At 46.5% G+C, this 16269-nt stretch overlaps 1 protein-coding gene across 4 annotated transcripts; it reads right to left on the reverse strand.

The window, feature by feature from the left end:
- Nucleotides 1–2915: 2915 nt before the first annotated feature.
- LOC123055137 (uncharacterized) lies at nt 2916–16042 on the reverse strand. Of its 4 annotated transcripts, none has more exons than XM_044479078.1 (12): nt 15764–16042; nt 15525–15673; nt 8653–9408; nt 7706–7846; nt 6908–7134; nt 6153–6768; nt 5939–6062; nt 4481–4573; nt 4220–4309; nt 4005–4094; nt 3741–3821; nt 2916–3494 (listed from the first exon to the last, which is right to left on the reverse strand). In XM_044479078.1, exons 3-8 carry the CDS (start codon nt 9004–9006, stop codon nt 4554–4556), a joined length of 1482 nt encoding a protein of 493 aa, XP_044335013.1. In that variant the 5' UTR covers nt 9007–9408; nt 15525–15673; nt 15764–16042; the 3' UTR covers nt 2916–3494; nt 3741–3821; nt 4005–4094; nt 4220–4309; nt 4481–4553. The 4 variants fall into 4 exon arrangements, with proteins under 4 accessions (XP_044335013.1, XP_044335014.1, XP_044335012.1 ...); XM_044479079.1 differs by having other exon boundaries at nt 4220–4300; nt 15525–15684; nt 15764–16027; XM_044479077.1 differs by having other exon boundaries at nt 15525–15684; nt 15764–16026.
- Nucleotides 16043–16269: the final 227 nt, after the last annotated feature.

A 16269-nucleotide genomic window follows, 5' to 3' on the forward strand; every position in this document is an offset into this window, starting at 1 on the left:
TGAAATAAGACCATTGTTGCAGAAAAAACCTTCACAATCGAAACATTTCTTTTCTTTCTGAAACAAAAGATACGTTGCAGAAATCTTTTGAAACAAGACTCTAGTTGTAGAAAAAAAACCTTTCATCACCGAATCGTTTTTTCTTTCTTTCCGAAACTAGTCCTATGTTGCATAAATCTACTGAAACAAGACCCTTATTGCAAGAAAAAGACTAGCCGCGCGGGACTGACTTGTGGCCAGCGTGGCCACTTGATCAGGATTGATCTAACGGCTACGCAAGTGGGGGACGCTCGCGCGTGCATCAGCCGGCTGAAGGTAAGCTTTGCGACGCTACACGTCCGCCGGCCGATGTTTAGATTTTATCCGTCGCCTCGACGGCCCTTGGATGCCCGAACTGATAGTCGTCCGATCTAGTGTCCGTGCCCTGCATGCCCGCTCATTATTTCCCGCAACAAACGCTCTGTTGCGGAAACAACACTATTGCCCCCGGCCCCGGCAGAGTTGCGCCTCGCGCGGCGCCGCCGCCAATCCACCGCAAAATCAGCCCGCCGCCGGCGTGCAGGAATTAAATCAAAGTTTCTGCCAAACTATGGTGCGCCATGGTTGGATCTGACGCAAATCGAGCTCACCGAGGGGACCTGCTTCGAGAACAGCCGCGGCCTCTACTCCGGCATGACGACGACGATCTCCCACGCTGGGCACTCCTTTGACGATTTCTGCAACTCAAGCTATGTTTCTGAAACATGTGTCGTGTTGCAATGCTTGGCCTCGTACGCTCTAACATCGTGTGCTTCTCCAACGCTTTCTGCAACCGGGGCTATATTTCTGAAGCAAGACCCATGTTGCAGGAAAAAAAACTTCGTTGCCGAACCATTTTTTTTCTGAAACAAGACATGTGTTGCAAAAACTTTCTAAAACTAGACCCTGTTGCTGAAAAGAAACTTCACCACTGGATCTTTTTTTTTATTTCTGAATCAAGATCTTTGTTGCAGAAATCGCCGATCTCTGAATCGTACCTGCTTGAGTTGTTGCCGGCCACCGCCGATCCCGAGCAAGTCATCGTCGCCACCGCGGTGGATAAGGCCTGCTGGCCCAATGCCTTGTCCTGCCACGCCCGTCCGCCAGCTCCCAAATCCAACCGCTCGCCCTCTAATCCAGACGAGCCCCATAACCCCCTACTGTTACCCAGTTGCAGGAATGACCGTCTTGAAATAGGAGATGAGTTGCAGGAAAACAGACACGGCTTCCAGACGAGCCCCGAAACCCCCCTACTGTTACCCAGTTGCAGGAATGACCGTCTTGAAACAACAGGTGAGTTGTAGGAAAACAGACGCGGCTTAGGGGACGCTGTTGACCGTCTGATCAACACACAATCAAACGGCCACGGAGCCGGCGGACGGGTGCGCGCGATCGGCCGGTAGAAGGTAAGCTTTTTCCTAAATTAAATAAAACATACAAGTGAAAACCTGACGGGTGGGTCCTGCTGCCAGGTGCCACGTGACAGGGGAAAAGGATGGAACAGACGGACATGAAGCGACCGGTCCTCTGCCTCCCTGGCGGTGCACCAGAGCGACAGCCCGCCAGCCCGGTGCATCCCGCCGGCGCGCCACCACCCGCTTGGCACGCCGCAACATCCTCCGCTCTGCGCTGGCAATTGCAGCGAAAATCTGGCATTCGAGCGCGGTGGCATCCGCCGGTCCGGACGGCAACGGCGGCGCGCACATGGGATGGGAGTGCCTACAGGGCGCAGCGGAGGGACGGAGATGACGACGCGCTAGAAGTCGGGGGGACGCGGACCGTGGTCGTGAAGGCAACGGCGGAAGGCGAGCATCGATCCAGCGAGGCCCCGATGGCCGAGATGCAGCAGCTGATGCTGACGATGGGCGCCTGGTCGTCATCGCCTCATCGGCATCATCTCGGCCACGCACCAATTGGCAATTGCAGCGGCTCTCCTCTGTCCCGCCCGCCTAGAGGCATCGCCATCAACGACACCAGCCTCCAAACCAACTGTTGCGGCAGCTTCCGGATTCCATTGAGCTGCGTCGTGGATTTATCTTCAAGCAAGTACTCCGTACGCTTGAATGAGCAAATACACGTACGTACGACGAGTAAACTTTGCTTCAGAAGCACCTTAATTGATTCCGGCCAGAGGCGTACATACACGAAGCCGCCGGCGCCACCACCTAATCCGGCAAAGCCGAGTTCCACTTCCAGCGAGACAGCGCACCTGACCGCTCCAGCGATCGAGGCCGAGCTTGATTTGGTCGGAGGTCGAGCGCTAGACCTCGCAGTCGCCCCCAGAGGCTTCGCATCAACGCCCTGGTGCCGCAGGGCATATTCACGACGAGCACCGCAACCTCCTACTACCTCCCATCGTCGCCTCCTCCGGCCCTGGCCGCCGCCGCCCGCCAAGCTCATCGTCCTCGAGCTCCCCTTCCACCGCTGCATCGACTACAAGCTCCCCTTCTTCCGCTCTCCTGGCAAGCACCCCTGGCTAGCCAGATATTTGAGTCAAACTGTGCGAGTTGCTTCCATGCCACGTCATCGTTTATGGAGGAACCCACCCGTCAGGTTTTCAATTAAACTGTTCTAAGACGGGACGCGCACATACAACAGCAGCGACGGCAGCGAGCTAACATGCAGCCATTCTTTGCACTGCTCGATGGAGATGTCCAAGCCGCCGCCGTATGATCGACCCGGTCTATGCTCTGGTCGACAGATCCGGCCGCCGCACACTTCCCTACAACGAAGCCACTCCTCCGCCTCCAGCCAACAGCAAATCCGGCCATCGTGCCCAAGAGGTTAATTTTCTGGAGACAGAAAGAGCCGGCCAAGGGCTGGAGCGGTGGTCTTTTTTCCGACGTGTGCCAACTTATCGGTAGCGCATGCTCTGCCAGATCCAGATCGTGCGGGATATATAAATATATAACTTTCTCTAGGAATCCCCAGATTGGAACACATATACAGAACAACCATGGACCATGCAAAGTTCTACGTACATGGTACATTCTGGTATCCAACAAAGCACTATGCCGGAGAGATTTCTAACTAGCATGTTCACATGATAAACAGCGCAAATTTTAACCACTTCCTCCGATCCAAAATAAGCGCCGCAGCTTTGAACTTGGGTTGAGTTTAACCTTCGTTCAAAGTTGCTGACTCTTATTTTGGATAGGAGTAGCAAATATGAAAGGTGGGCGATGTGCATCATCCAGGGGCAATCACCCAGACTACTTCAGTCTTGGATGCTCTGAGCAAAGATATAATGAAGACAAACAGTACCCAGAAGAAGAAAAACAGACTCAGGCATACATCTGCATCATCCAGGGGCAATCACCGTCTAACTAAGTTACACTGCAGCAGGAAACACATGGGTGTACATGACCTGCTGTTGGCCTGGTTAGCAGACCACAAAACGATAATTGCTGCAGGCTTCAAAATTGCAGCGCATCATCAATATCAGCAGCTACCTACTGGTTTCATCTTCGATATTGCTGCAAAACAATGTCAAAGAAAATTAGCTTGCACGATACAACTGATGTAATCCAAAGAAGGCATGTTGGCTTTCCCTTATTATATTGCATGCCTCAACAAACAGAAACAATATTCCTACAAATAATTAGAAATCATGTTCTGTGACTAAACAGCTACCAAACAATATAAGCATAACAACAAGTAATAAGCCCAAGCATAATGAGCTCAGAATCCATAGTGTACTCATTCGAGTCAAGCCGTCTCACCTGTGGCCGACAAGGTTGTGCGTAACCTTGCGGAGAAGATCCAGGCTGGGCACTGTTAGAAGTAGGCACCCCACCATACGGCTGCAGAGATTGTAATACCATTATTACCATAGTGGCAGAATGCAATAAAGGATACATGCATGCTCATCTAGAAGAATTGTGGAAGTTTCTGAGATACAACAAATTAAAAATATAACAGATAATCGCCCATAATCACCCAAACTCATAATGCATGGTCAACTCATTCGAGTGAAGCTGTCTCACCTGTGGCCGAGAAACATGTGCGTAACCTTGCGGAAGAGATCCAGCCTGGGCACTGTTAGCAGTAGGTACCCCACCATACAGCTGAAGAGACTGTAATACCAACCATAATAATAAAGTGGAGGTTTCTTAGGTAGGATAACTTAAACAAAGCATACAACAGAAAATCGCACAAACTCAGAATGCACGGTGAAGTCATTTCTGAGAAGCTGCCTCACCTGTGGCCGAGAAGGGTGTGCGTGAGCTTGCGGAAAAGATCCAGGATGGGCACTGTCAAAAATAGGCGCTCCACCATACAGCTGAAGAGACTGTAATACCATTATCATAATGATAAAAGGCAATAAAGGATACATACTCGTCTAAAAGCATTGCGGAAGTTTCTTAGATAGCACAAATTAAACAAGCATGACAACAGATAATCACCCAAACATTATGAAATCAGAATGCATGGTGAACTCATTTCAGAGAAGCTGTATCACCTGTGGCCAGGAAAGATACGTGTAACCTTGGGGTGGTAAAGGTCCAGGCCGAGCATTGTATGCAACGTGCATGCTACCATACAACTCTGGGAACTGCAGTATGAGGAAAGGCACATATAAGAAAGATACTCATTTAAATGCAATGGCTAGCAAAAGATACCTGGAGAAGTCACTGCAAATACATTAGAAGTTAGCATTATACAAGAAAAAAGTATATAAAATAGAACCCATAATGTTTAACTCAGCACATTTAAGGATACTATTCACTTGGTTTAACTGAAAGCACAATTGGAACATGACCCGGATATTATTTTCTGTAGCTAATGTTTCGAGATCACATGTACCCAAATAAGAACAATTCAATCAGTTTCAGCCTTATATTATGTTTTAAATGGCAAGGTTAAAAAACACATCGGCATGTAGAGGGGGCTAGATTGCCAAGTTGCAACGGGGGTGCGCTGGATTGCTAGGTCGCGGAACGAATCTGTACTATCTTCCACCACAAATCTGGGGCATACACTACTGATGAGTTGCTCTATCTCGGTATCCAGCCGCCAGCAACCACATCTGATGCTTCCAAACAAAAGCTACCCCAAACCACACTGCCAGCCATGGCAGCTCAGCTCCAATCAACAACAAAGAGCATCAACCGGTGGGAGTGTTGATTATTGGTTTCAGTTAGACTGATTTTCTCCTGGCCCGATAGAACAACCAGTCGCACTGTTCCTATATAACAACCTAGCTAGCTTTCAAATCTGGCCGCGGGCATGCATTGTTTCTATGTTCATGGCAGCTCACTGCGAGATAAAGGGGTAGGGCTGCTGCCAGCAAAATGTAGCCAGATGGTTTAGGAGCATGGTTTCATGTTACACGGTATCCATCGGACACACTCTTTGATACTCTTCCAGATTGATTTCTTTTCTAATGTGAATTCTTTTCAATCTACAGCTATGGCAACCATGCATGATGCATCTATGACCTGCATTTGCTTACATTTAATTAATAAATTAATCAAACAATTACAGTAGGTTGTTGGCTGCTATTAAATTAATCAACCAGTCGCACTAATCCCAAGATAGCTTCAAGAGGTACGTGTTTACAGCACATTGGTCAAATAGATAGACGAGCATACCATATAATGTGGAAGGAATCAAGGGTTATAACAGCAACAACGTAATTTTTACTATAAAAAATAATAAAGTGAACAATAAATGCTAATAATAACAGAGTTAAACAGCAGACTAAAACTATTCCGTTCCCTCCATTCATATACAATCCAAGAAGCTTAAATCTTGCAATGTGTGTCAACTTCTTACAATTGCAGTGGGGAGACATTTCGTCTGGTATTACGATAATAAGGACTGATGGACACCAGGCGAATGTTTGTTTGATGTGCATAAGAGCCCTAATGAAATGTGAAATTACACTAAATCATTTGCCAAGGCAAGACTGACATACCTTCACTCTGATCCTTGTCAAACAGATCCACATTCAGCTCACAGAGAACTTTGATCAGCATATCTCTGTCTTCAACCATCAAGCTCAACCAATACTCATATTCTTTCTTAGCCTTTTTCCAAGCCTGAATGAATAGACATGAGGAATTAGTCAAAATGCATGACATTCAATCAATATCAAAAATATGCATAGCAATTAAACCATTTTGCATTACCAGATCATCAGCAATTTCCGGCTCCACCGTCTCTCCATTCTTATTCTCTCCCTCATGGTCTTTCAACTGAACTTGATTGGTATCTTCTTTCAAGGCTTCCATTCTTCCCTTGTGTTGCCTACATTTTCTGATTATTAGTCTCTTCACATATTCTTCGTCAAACTTTAGAAGATGCAATCGGTTCCCGACCAGTTTTCTCAAAGAGAAATAACCATTGGCACCAAGGAGGTCCAGCTTGTGTCCACTCTTTTCAAATTTGGTCACCGCGGCAGTCATCTTCTTCCAACCTGCCAGAAACGTTTCCTTGTGCCCAATCACATCTAACCATGTTTCTACCATTCCGAGATAAAATGCAAATCCCGTCTTCGAGAGATACGACCAGTTTCTCATATCAAACAGAACTTCAGCTGTCAAATGAATGATGAGATCCAAGTCAAAATTGTCCTGGAGTAGATCAACTGGTCCTTGCATTCTAGGAAATTCTCCAAACAAGAACATTCCTATTTCGAGCAGCGATATCATGTAACCAGTAATATGCTTGCAGTTCTCATCATCAAGGCGGAGGATTTCTTCAACCAACAAGTATATGCTATCACGACAAACCTGCATATTCTCTCTGCAGAAACGTATGTGCTAGTTAAAATATAAGGTACGCAAGTAAGTATCATTCACTGCATGTAAAATCATAACACATCCATCCATACGTGCAAGAAATAAGTAAGGCTCAATAGATGATAGCAATCGGGGAAGCTTACATCTTCGCATATCTCGAACTACAAGACATTTGATGACATTTTCCAAAGAACCATGGCAAAATAATATTGGAGAATACAAAAAACCCTCCAGCCGCTGTAGGATCAGGAGTTGGCCGCACTGCAGCAAAGTAATTGTCTGTTTCACGGGATAGAATTTGGGCCACTGATATTGCCTTTTCAGGGTCAGTGTCACTTGGACGGGTGATATCGATAATCTGATATGTGTCCTATGAGGAAAAATCAAAGATTTGTTAGTACACCATCATGGCAAATGATTGAATGAAGGAAAATTAGCAATAAGCACTGGCGGTATGATGTCAAGATCACAATAAGTGTTGCAACTTTTTGCGGGATAGCACCAAACAGAAGAGTAAATCAAATGGTTTAAATGCTCAGTTATTGCTAGATTGAAATACCAGGTGGGTATATTTTTCCCATGCAAAGGGGGTTGGCTCGTTCTTTACACTCATAGACGCATTACTGGAAAATACCAGGACAAGAGCAAGGTCAGCTCTGAAGTCAAAACATCAATAAATAGTCCACACTCCACAGACCATGTAATACAAAATATCTTCGCATTATACTGGTTATCCTTCAATAATAACAAAAGTAATGGAAATAGAAAAAGAGGTGGAGGCACATGTCCTATATACCATACTCAAACGAGTTATTATTAGATAAAGGGACAGAAGAACCTCCTAATAGACAAGAATTAAACACTGCATACCATATATTTTATAAGATAAATTGGCAAGGACGAAATATTTAACCACTGCTTCATACAGTATGGGTGTATACCAGTTCTGTGGGGGGCGTCACAGGTGATAGACCTTCGATGTCGAACGATTTTACACTTTCATAGCGCTGAAGCTTCTCCATTTTTAGTTTCATGAGATCAGCAAAGGTGGCTTTCTCAGGTAAGTAAAAATGCGGAATATCCTGCATTTAGGGAACAAAGTCATGGCCATATAAACGTAATAGAATTAGTTTTCCAGTATTTAGGTAAGAAGTAAACCATCATATCACAAGTACAAAACTTCACAGTATTCAGATCATTAGGGTAAAAATGAATTAAAAACATGTCCCAGTCTTAATTTTCCGAGAACACCCCATTTTTCCCCAAACAGCCATCTAACATTGCTTTGTTCCTCATTTGACATTACACGGGTAATTTTCATGAAAGTGGCCACTTTTGAAGGTACTACAACTTAGGGGAACGTTTTGCTTCATAGAATTTCAGGAAATCACAAACCAAGATTATGGTCAACGATGCCACAATCTTAAATCTCAGATGTACCTAAACATGCTAGCAATACTCCTGCCATCCCAAAATACATTTTGTAACAAAATCTACATCATATCCCTGTGTAGTACTATATACTAGATTATGATCAGTGAATTAAAACATGTCCCAGTCCTAATTTTCCGACGACGCACGATTTTTTCTCAAGCAGCCATCTAATTTTGCTCTGTTCCTCATTCGGCACTACACGGGTATTTCAGTTGATAAAGATTTTTCATCCCTTTAGAAGCTACTAGCAGTTATAGACAGCTTAGTATACCTAAACATGCGAGCACCAATAGCATTATCAACTATGCCACTATGTTGAATTTCAGAAAAGCACAAAGCAAGATTATTATCAACTATGAGTCTATGACACAATGCTGAATTTCAGATATACATCAACATACTAGCACCAATGTACTCCTGCAATCGCAAAATACATTTTATACAAGAAACTTACTGTCATCTTGCTTTGCCTCTTAGAAGCCACCCTAATTGATGCCTCAAACAGTGCCAGCATGTCCCTTTTTACATCATGTCCACCGCCGCTGCCCAATCGACGTGACGCCGACTCCAGAACAGTTCTCAGTTCGCTCTGTTCTTCCTCCCCGGGAGCCCCACCTTGTGTGGGTTTCTTGAGCTCAGCCCCTCTCTTTTTTCTGGACGCCATTTCAGCCTCAACCGCTTCCCTCTCAACCCTCCTCCTGTGCACCATCTCAAGGAGAGGTGTCAGCTCAGGATACTTGGGATCAGTCATCCTCCCTTCATGGCCACTAGAAGGAGTACTCTTGGCAGTCTGGCGTCGTCCAACCATTTGAACAACCTAGGGTTAAGCTGACGCTCCTGTGGTGGGGGGTGGGAAGAGGTGGTGGGGGGTGGGAGGAGGGGGGCCGATGGTGGGAGTGGCTGGATCGGCGGTGGTGGAGTTGGAGAGACTAGATCGCCGGTGGTGGTGGGAGAGGCCGGGTCGCCGGTGATGGAGTGGCTGGGTCGCCGGTGGTGGGGTCGGGGTCGGGGTCGGGGTGGCCGCCCGGGGAGGCCTACACACTAGGTGGCCGGTAGTGAGGTGGGGAGGGGGTCGCCGTTGGTCGGATGGTGTGGGGGTGACCGGCGGATCGGCGGTGGCGGCTGGTGGAGGACGATGGTGTGCGCCTGCGGAAGAGGACCGAGGAGCGAGTGGGGCTGGCGTGAGGGCGTCCTGAGGCTCAAGTCTGGGCTGCCAAGCAATAAAGTAGCAACACAAGCATTTTCGAGTAGATTAAGGCCGAGTAGCTGGTTTCTGCCTGAAACTTTAAGTTAAATGCAAACTTCTACACTAAGTACCTCAAAAGTATTTGAGAGCTTGAACTGCGAAACACCTTATATTTTAGGATTACAAAAACACCTTATATTTTAGGATGGAGGTAGTAGTTGTTACAACATCTATAGCCGGACTTCTCAAACCAGTCTCAAACGCCTGGTCACAAAAAAACCAACCCTGGATGGCTCAAACCGCCCTTAAACGCCCGGGCTGATCAGCACCCCTCATATGCAGCCCAAATCTAGGACGGCAGCTCCGAAGACGAGGACGAGCTGGTGCTTTGGATCAAGCGGGAGCGCTTGCGGGTGGATACGAGCGACAACTCCGGTTCAGGTGCGACGCCGCCTATCACCTGCAGCCACATCGCCGACACCGGTGCCGGCACTTCCGCCCCGCGTGCGGATCTGTGAGGGCAGCTCAATCGGCGTCGCCCGTCCATTGGCCTCCTCCACCTACGGCCGCTGCTCCGTGCAGGCAGCCATGGGTTCTAGTGCCCGCTTCACCGGCACCACACGGATGTGGACTCCGGAATCGGAGGCGCGCACTGCCCGCCACAAGAGGCAGAGGGCAAGGGAGATGGGGGCCGCGTCGGATGCGGCAGCGCAGTCCTCCCGCTAACACCGCGTGATGCCGGACGTGCCAAACAAGGATGAGTGTCCCCTCTAGTGGTTGTACCGCCTGTCACTTACGACGGCGGAGACAGACGCCCACCGGCTTCGAGGATCAACTCCAAGGCGCTCCGACTCGGCATTGAGCAGTCCGAGCGGGAGGCGGCGAGGGTGGCCAAGCTCAAGCGCAAGCAGGACCGCGTCGTCCGTCGCGTGAAGGGCTACATCATCATCTCCGATTCCTCCAACGACTATGGGTCCGACTACGACAGCTCCGACATCGACCCACCTCCTGCCGCGGAACTCTTACACTAGTTATCTAGATTCTGACCAAATTCTATAATGCAAACCCAACCGTGAAATTCTAAATCACATTTCTCTCTTCTCTCTCATTTCTCTCGTGGGGCGGACAAATGGAATTCGGTCTTTCATTTGCATAAAATATCATTGCTGTAAAATTGAATCACCCAAATCCCTAAGTATTTTCCTTTCTTTCATAACCCTAAATCTATCTCTTCAAAGCAAGTGATAAGATCTTTGATGACATAAATTTAATGAAAATGGGAAATGAAAATTGTATCATAATATATTATCTCCCGTATCAAAATAATAATATATGGTGTTGCCTTTTTTCACCAAAAATCTGCATGACTAAAGATATTTTTAACACGTGTTTAATATTATAACAAAACATCGTCAAAAAATTACCCAAGTTATATCTTTGCTATTTCCAACCTTCCGAGTGACCTCCAATTGGAAAACTCACGACCTCAAGTTAAAAGGTTTGGAACTAAACCAAATTTTCATTTTTGGGCAGAAACTTCAATATTTGGCATATAGAAAATGATCTAAAAATCTCCCAAAAAATCATGAAGATCCACCTCAACCTCCTATATCAAGATGAAATCATCTTTTACAAGTGCAACTGTTCTTTCTACTTTACCCACTTCCTTTCTTGCACCTCTCTCACTCCCTCTCACTACCTCTAGACCAAGACCACACCAGGCAAACTCCCCCTGTCCTTTCTTCCCCGAGCCGAGGAAAGCCCCAAATAATGCTACAACGTGGAGTGCGCCCACGCCACACCTACCGGCAACCACATGCGATCACCTAACCTAGGTCATGTGTTGCACTAGAGCGACGACGTTGTAGTCCTCGTCGATGCCTCCGCTCACTGTTTGCCTCATGTGCATTCCTCTCTTCCCTCTCTTGCTAGATGGGCCAGCCACCGCCGCGAACACCCAGTCAACCTTCTCCCCATGCTACCCCATTTGCTTCATCTCGATCCAAACTTTGCTCACGCAATGCTCCATTTTCCCTTCTCCTACCCATGACGAGGACTTCCTAAGCCCAACAATGTCGTTGTGGCCTACTCATTAGTCGTTGTTCGTCACCAGTAAGCCTCTCCAACACCTCCGTTTCTAATGGGCGGGCCTAACCTGTGAGGGTGATCATTAGCGTTTAAACCCGTTGCAGGGTCGACATGTGGACTTTAAAATACTTACATGTGTGTACAAATTCAAAGTACGCTTTCATTGCAGGAAGTCGTATTTAAGTTTTTGGCATATATGCTTTCTATTAATTTGATTGAAATCGTATTCCTAGATATATGCATGAGACGTCAACGCTTACTCTCAAGTTTGCCTTGGTTCTCTATTTTATTATGTTCCTTAGTTAACATTATGTGGATGTTCATTAGTTAACAAAGAAAATGAGCTTGTTTCGCGGAGTAACAATGAGCAATAAACAACCATAAATTACTCTGAATCCAAATGAAGTTATTTTTTTATAAATCCACAAAAATCTAAGTATATCAAATTTTATCAATTTCATAATTTGGGTTTTTCTGGAATTTATTATTTATTGGTTATCTTTGTTCATTCTCATCAATTAGAAGGAAAAGTTTCAAACGATATCATCAAATACCCTGACCAGTACCAAGATCCGATGGAGCCACTAAAGCACCCGCTTTGATCATGTTGACCCCATACTTGCTTATTTATATCTTGGTATGATTAAGTGTGCATTATTGATTTCATAGAAAATGTCATTACGCTTAGAAAATAGTTGCACTCTATTATCACTCCGTGCACAAGTCTATACCCATAACAAAAGCTTAGTTCTACCTATGAAGGGGAGCCTTGGCGCGGCGGTAAGTTGTTGCCGGTGCAAGTCCTGGAAACACATCTTGTAGGTAGAAATGCAAGGAAATGTTACGTACAAATAATTCAAAGTGGTCGCACCTTTCTCAGGCACTGCCATGCCCTTGTGTGCTTAGCTCTACCTATAAGCTTCAAAAGAGGCCGAAAAGTATATGTATGTTATAATCTCCTTAGGCCCGCAAGTGCATTCAATGTATGACTTGTTGATTGACCAGACATGTTTCGCCTCCTTTGGTTTGTAGGATTTTTGTAGGAATTCTATAGGATAGGATTTGCAAAGAAAAAATTCATTTGAATCTCTTTGGTTTGTAGGAATGGATTCCTATTCCTATGTAGGATAGGAATCAATCCTTCACATTTTGGAGAAAAAAAATATTAGCCTAAACTCAATGGAAAAAAATCCTATCCTATGCACCAAATGGCACCTCTTTCTCTATAGGAATTAACATGCATGTCATCTCACTTCCTATGATTTTCCTATTCCTATAAAATTCCTATCCTATGAACCAAAGAAGGCTGAAAGAAGATCCAATTTATTGTGCGAAGTGTATGTGCGAACTATAATTATTTTTCCTAGTGAGAGGTTGTAGGGTTAAGACATGTTGATTCGGATCTGGATTTATCTTTCGGAATTTCCATTGCATGACTTCAATGATACTCAGCACATGAGATCTTATGTGTAAACTGCCACCGTAATGGTCTCATTTGTGTAAGACTATGCTTCTTATTGATGTACTTGTGAAGCAAGTTTGGTTATGCTTAGAGACACGTCAATGGGATCATTGTTGTATGTACATGGGCGATTTGGTAAGGTAGTGCATTTATCATAGCTCATTGTCTACTTTTGGCTTCACCAATCACTTATTGGATGGTCTAGAAAAGTCAAAGACACGAAGCTCAGTCTATCAACAAACTACACCTTGCGACTTGACACAAACCATAAAGGATTGTATATGAACCAAGGATTTAACTAAATAAAAATTATCAAAGGCCTTCACATGTCATGGGTCACCCTAGATAGGTAGCGGCTAGATACTACCTACTACAAGCAAAACAATTGGGAAAATGGTTATCCTCTTCGTCCTTAAGATTTGACCCTCACAAGTGATCCCGGTAAAAATGGCACTAGAGCAAAACATAGAGAGCGGACGCATATGTCAACACGTTTGTTTATGAGACACAGTGATTGGGTGTGCAACGCAACGCAAAGCGCTAGTTTACTCAAGTCGGCACAACGGCTCAACAGTCTAGCAGCGGTGCATAGGACTGTAAGGATCAACCACCCCCATGCCGCCCAAATTCCACACTACACATCGGTTAATACCTAGGAAAATCAAAGTGATACCTATGCATTCTTGTCTTGTTGATAGCTACTTCCTCCATCCGGAATTACTCGACTCTGAGAGTACATCCATCTCAGTGTCAAGTAATTCTTGACGGAGGGAGTATTTGTGTTCATATATACATGTGGTATATGTTACTGTAGCCAATAGTGGTGAGTAATCACAAATCAATATCAACAATGATGTCAATGAAAAATCAAATATATGCGAAAATTGGAGCACTAAGAGCATCTATAGCCGGACTTGACAAATCTGGCCCCTCAAACGCCTGCGGGCGCGTCTGGCGAGTCCGGCGGCACTGACCGAGCACCCCTCAAATAATGTAATCCATATCCGTACACCTCAATTACCATATCTCAAATCCATACAAACTCATGCAACTATATCGATGCACACACATCGTCCGGCTACTCCATTCACTACTAACTAAACATGCCATCGGACTATCAAAATTTGACATGTTTGGCTATGGTGGAGTTCATCCACAGCTGCCCTTGCCGTCCTTCTCACGGAAGTACCGGTCGAAGACGCGGTACGGATCGAGCCGGATCTGCTCGTCGCCGAAGCTGTCCTCGCTGTCGTTGTCCTCCTCCTCATTCGATGGCAAGGACGGCCCAATTCTGCTCTTGGGTGAGGGCGCGCATGTTCCTCCGCTACCATTTCTTCACAATGTGGGCGCGGATGGCTTCCTCCTCTACGGCCGCCTGCGCCGCCGCATCAGCCGCCTCCGCAACCACCATTTCCGCCGCGATACGGGCCTCAGCGGCCCTTATCCTCTCATTCCCACGGAGAGCTGCCAGTTCCCGGTAGGACTCCTAGTCTGCCCAACCGGTGATGGGAAAGGAGAGGTGTTCCGGCTGACGGGACCGCGAGGATCCAGCACTAGAAGACTCAAGCGCCCGGTGAGCCGACGCTATGGTGTCGCTACAGGGGGATCTGTCCGTCGGCCGGGCGCTGTCCTCCCGGGAGCGGCGGAGTGCAATGCGGACTGCCATTGCCTCCTCCAACCCACACGGGATGACACCCCACTCGAGGGATCCGGACTGGTCGGAGTCCGATCCGCTGCCTGCCATGGCGGAGAAGGCCGAAAACCGCGCGGAGATGAGCTCGGGTGGCGGATGGGAGCGGAGTGAAGTGGCTAGGGTTTGATCTGGCGAGCGGATGGGGACGAATATATGTGGGGTCGTAAAGGCCAGCATGGGTCGGGTCCGACGTAGCGGGCGTGCCCGGGCGCCCCATATCCGCCCCATATTTGGATTGGATATGATGGGTGTCGGTCAGGCCGGACGTTTGAGGCATTCATCTGAGTCGAAAAAACGTGACCGGCCCATGCTGTAGATGCTTGAAGCCACTAATTAATATGGTGGAAGGTGTAACGTAAGTTCTAGTGTCATGATTTTCTATTTAAACTTTGAACTAATTTTTTTTGCTAATTTTAACTTATTCAGCTTATGATGGTGTGAGACTATATATGTATGTATTATATAGTATATATATAATCCTGGCTCGGCCACTATGCAGCTATGGCGCTATATTTGCAAGAGATCAATGTGCCAGCTGCAAGCTATGCAGCTGTGGCGGTATATCTCAAGGATATCAATTGTGGGCTGCAATGCCTGAGGATGCACCTACAAGCACGAAAGCAGGGGCTAAAATGTTTAATCGTCCTCTAATGGCACTTTGTTGATCTGTAATGAATATAAATAGCCCTGTTTCCGGTCGTTTCCTTGTACCATTTCCTTCCAAAAATCTAGGTGTATACAGTACATCTCAATAAATCTAGAGGCGGTTCCGCTGCTCAATAAGATCTACTAGATCAGACGCACCATGTGTCTGTGTCTATAGTTCTACCGGAGCCGTGTAAACCTCTTAGAGAAATCAAATCACAGTGCAAATTTTGTGGAGGGGGGGTGACTTACTGTATTGACAGTCGTAAGAGCTCATCTGAAATCAATGAATCGTCACCGTGTTGCTCGCTGGAGGGTTGTCGTGTCAATGGTATTCATAAGGGGAACGGATCTCAGAACAGATAGAAGGTACCACTGGAGTTCTTGCTGTCCGCAACCGCCTGCACATAAACTTGAACAGATCTGGAGAATTAAAAGTGATGAAAACATGGATCCGAACAAACCTGGAATTCTAGACAAAAATTAATCACCAGTAATCGCCAGGTTCCTCCGGGACGCCGTTTGCACGGCCGGTGAGGTCCTCGCCGGCAACCGGCCAGGCGTAACTCCGGTCTCCGGATGTAGACCTCCATGGCACGCATGAGGAACGGATGGCCATCAGCCATCGCCATATTCCACCGTCTCTAGGAAGAGATGCGATTTTTCGATGCGGTTTTTCTTCGGGTGGCAGAGAGAGAGAAGGGGGGAATCAAGGAAAAAAGCACGGAGAAGATGTTTCCAAGGAAACGTAACTTGTCATGTCAATGTCTGCCAGACTGGGTGGGTGGCCCAATAATCGGGCGGGGTGGTTGTACAGCTACCATATACGTACACTATTACTCTATATTTATTACGTCGAGCCGCGCCTGCCCCACCTTTATACGCACTTTTTTTTGTCAAACCAGGCTAGGGCCCTCCCAATGCTCCACCTTAGTATAAGACGCTAAGAGCATCTACAGCTGGACTTGGTAAATTCGATCATGTACATCTGCGGACG

The sequence above is a fragment of the Triticum aestivum genome, chromosome 2D (assembly GCF_018294505.1).
Source record: "Triticum aestivum cultivar Chinese Spring chromosome 2D, IWGSC CS RefSeq v2.1, whole genome shotgun sequence".
Classification (NCBI taxonomy): domain Eukaryota; kingdom Viridiplantae; phylum Streptophyta; class Magnoliopsida; order Poales; family Poaceae; genus Triticum; species Triticum aestivum.

Coding starts and splice junctions, on each gene's coding strand:
- LOC123055137 (XM_044479078.1), bottom strand. CDS start 9,006: ATGGTTGGACGACGCCAGACTGCCAAGAGTACTCCTTCTAGTGGCCAT. Junction 7,135..7,705: donor TGACGCCCCCCACAGAACTG/GTATACACCCAT, acceptor TTTTCCTCATAG/GACACATATCAGATTATCGA. Junction 6,769..6,907: donor AGTTCGAGATATGCGAAGAT/GTAAGCTTCCCC, acceptor ACGTTTCTGCAG/AGAGAATATGCAGGTTTGTC.